General features: G+C 51.3%; 1 protein-coding gene across 1 annotated transcript; it reads left to right on the top strand.

Moving 5' to 3' along the window:
- The first annotated feature begins 8 nt into the window (after positions 1-8).
- Positions 9-1,477, top strand: LOC119292266 (probable methyltransferase TARBP1). Its single transcript, XM_037571102.1, has 2 exons — positions 9-74; positions 161-1,477. The coding sequence occupies exons 1-2, from the start codon at positions 9-11 to the stop codon at positions 947-949; spliced, it is 855 nt and encodes a 284-aa protein (XP_037426999.1). The 3' UTR covers positions 950-1,477.
- Positions 1,478-2,433: the final 956 nt, after the last annotated feature.

The following is a 2,433-nucleotide window of genomic DNA, read 5'->3' as shown; positions in this document are numbered from 1 at the left end:
TTTTTTTTATGCAGTCGTCTGGCTTTGAATGTGTTCCAGTGTCGGTGTTGGAGCGAGTAAATAACTTTTTGAACGTAAGCACTTTGAAATTGAGGTATCTTGTTGTGTTGGCTTGAAACTGCGTCTCCTTAATGATTTAGCTGTATGTATGTAATATCAGGACGTGAGGGAGGAGCTGAGGCATTCTATGATAAAGGATTCAGCAACAATCAAGAACGAGGGCCTGGCGGTGAGAAAACACGAGGAGGGCACCGAAGAGAAGATAGTAGCCAGTCAAGATTTCCAGAAGAAGATCATACCCCACCGGGACTTGGAGCAAGCAGCAAGCAGCAACGGCGCGGTCATGGGCAACAACGACATCTCACGACTGCTCTTCGAGATGGAGGAAGACGACGACACGTTCAACCTGGCGGTGGAGTCGAGGAAGGAGGCGGCGGAGACGGTGAGGCAGAGCCGGCAGGATCTGATCGTGGTGGCGTCGCTGGTGGAGCGGATCCCGAACCTGGCGGGGCTGACCCGGACGTGCGAGATATTCAGGGCGGGCGGGCTGGCGGTGGGGGACATGGGGGTGGTCCAGGACAAGCAGTTCCGGCTGATCAGCGTGACGGCGGAGAAGTGGGTGCCGATGGTGGAGGTGCCGGCGGAGAGCATGAGGGCGTTCTTGCAGAGGAAGCGGGCGGAGGGGTACACGGTGGTGGGGCTGGAGCAGACGGCCAACAGCGTGGCGTTGGACGAGTTTGTGTTCCCGGCCAAGACGGTGGTGGTGCTGGGCAGGGAGAAGGAAGGGATCCCGGTGGACATCATCCAGGAGGCGGTGGACGTGTGCGTCGAGATCCCGCAGCTTGGCGTCGTCCGGTCACTCAACGTACATGTCAGCGCCGCCATCGCCATCTGGAACTACACCCGCCAGCAGCGCGTCCGCTCCTCCTCCTCCTCCTCCTCTCTGTAGGTAGCTTCCGGTTCTCCTTCCTGTTGGAGTAAACCAGAGAAGGCTGCCATGTCTGTTGTTGTAACATGCATGGACCTGATCATCCATGACAAAACTGATCATGAACCTTCCTTAGCCAGGACTAGATTGTTAGCTAGATTTATGCACCGAACTGGTCATGCATGATGAAAACACTTTGGAAGAAGATGTCAACCACTCTTGTTAAGATTAGATGATAAGTTCCTGCTCTCCATCGCCGTGTCGTCGTCGTCGTCGTCGTCGCTTCTTGCTGCAAGTACTCAACCACTTGGAGAGAAATTTGACCAGGCATGATATATATATCTGATTGACTTGATCATAACAGGGGCTGCTACATATAATAGTTGTGTTAGGTGCACTCATGCATGGATTGACGTGCCCTGATTTCAAATTTGACCAGGCATAGTTGACACAATCCAGACTGTTACTCATATCTAGTCCCAGATGGAGTAGCTCAATTTGCTTCTTTATTTATAAATTATTAAAGGGGAAATGTGTCCCTTAGGCATACTAAAAGTGAACTTGATGATGCACAGAACTTTTCCTGGATTTGAGTATGGCTGACCATGTCTCAAAAGTTTATGCAAAATAACCAGTAGTCTCACTAGCCAGAGACCATTTCTATGGGTTGCTCCTTTCCACTTGACTATGTCCATTGCCCACAAGTTCACACTGCTCGTTGCGCCTATATAAACACATGCTTCCCCTGCATACTCAAACCATCACTCACACACAGGAAAACAAGAGAAAAGAAGAGCGAAAGAAGCTCAAATCGAATGGCGTCGTCCCCTTCCTTCCTTCTCCTCGCCGCTCTTCTTGCCTTGGTCTCATGGCAGGCTGTTGCCTCTGACCCTGGCCCTCTCCAGGACTTCTGTGTCGCCGACATGAATTCACCAGGTACTGCTTCCTTCATGCTTTCCCGTCCTGCCACCACCAAATATATATGTTGCAATGAATTTCTGAAAATTATATGCATGTTCAAACCACTTTCTATTAATACCTAAGCTTACATTATAAATCTCTTCTATGCACCAGTACGTGTCAATGGGTTTGTGTGCAAGAACCCAGTGGAGGTCAACGCTGATGACTTCTTCAAGGCAGCCGCCCTCGACAAGCCTAGGGTGACCAACAAGGTTGGATCCAACGTCACTTTGATCAACGTCATGCAGATTGCTGGACTCAACACCCTCGGCATCTCAATTGCGCGCATCGACTATGCTCCCTTGGGCCAGAACCCACCACATACGCACCCTCGCGCCACTGAGATCCTCACGGTGCTCGAGGGGACACTGTACGTTGGCTTTGTCACATCCAACCAGCCCGCCCCAAACAGAAACAAGTTCCTCTCCAAGGTGCTCAACAAAGGTGATGTGTTTGTCTTCCCGGTGGGGCTCATTCACTTCCAATTCAACCCCAACCCCCACAAACCCGCCGTTGCAATTGCTGCGCTTAGCAGCCAGAACCCA

Source organism: Triticum dicoccoides, chromosome 4B (genome assembly GCF_002162155.2).
Source record: "Triticum dicoccoides isolate Atlit2015 ecotype Zavitan chromosome 4B, WEW_v2.0, whole genome shotgun sequence".
NCBI classification, from domain to species: domain Eukaryota; kingdom Viridiplantae; phylum Streptophyta; class Magnoliopsida; order Poales; family Poaceae; genus Triticum; species Triticum dicoccoides.
The sequence above is the reverse complement of the archived record's forward strand: the minus strand, read 5'-3'. Positions and strand labels throughout refer to the sequence as shown.

What these genes read in the sequence shown, in the direction of transcription:
- LOC119292266 (XM_037571102.1), top strand. Translation starts at nt 9, where the DNA reads ATGCAGTCGTCTGGCTTTGAATGTGTTCCAGTGTCGGTGTTGGAGCGA. An exon ending in GAGTAAATAACTTTTTGAAC is followed by an intron (nt 75 to 160) that starts GTAAGCACTTTG and finishes ATGTAATATCAG; the next exon opens with GACGTGAGGGAGGAGCTGAG.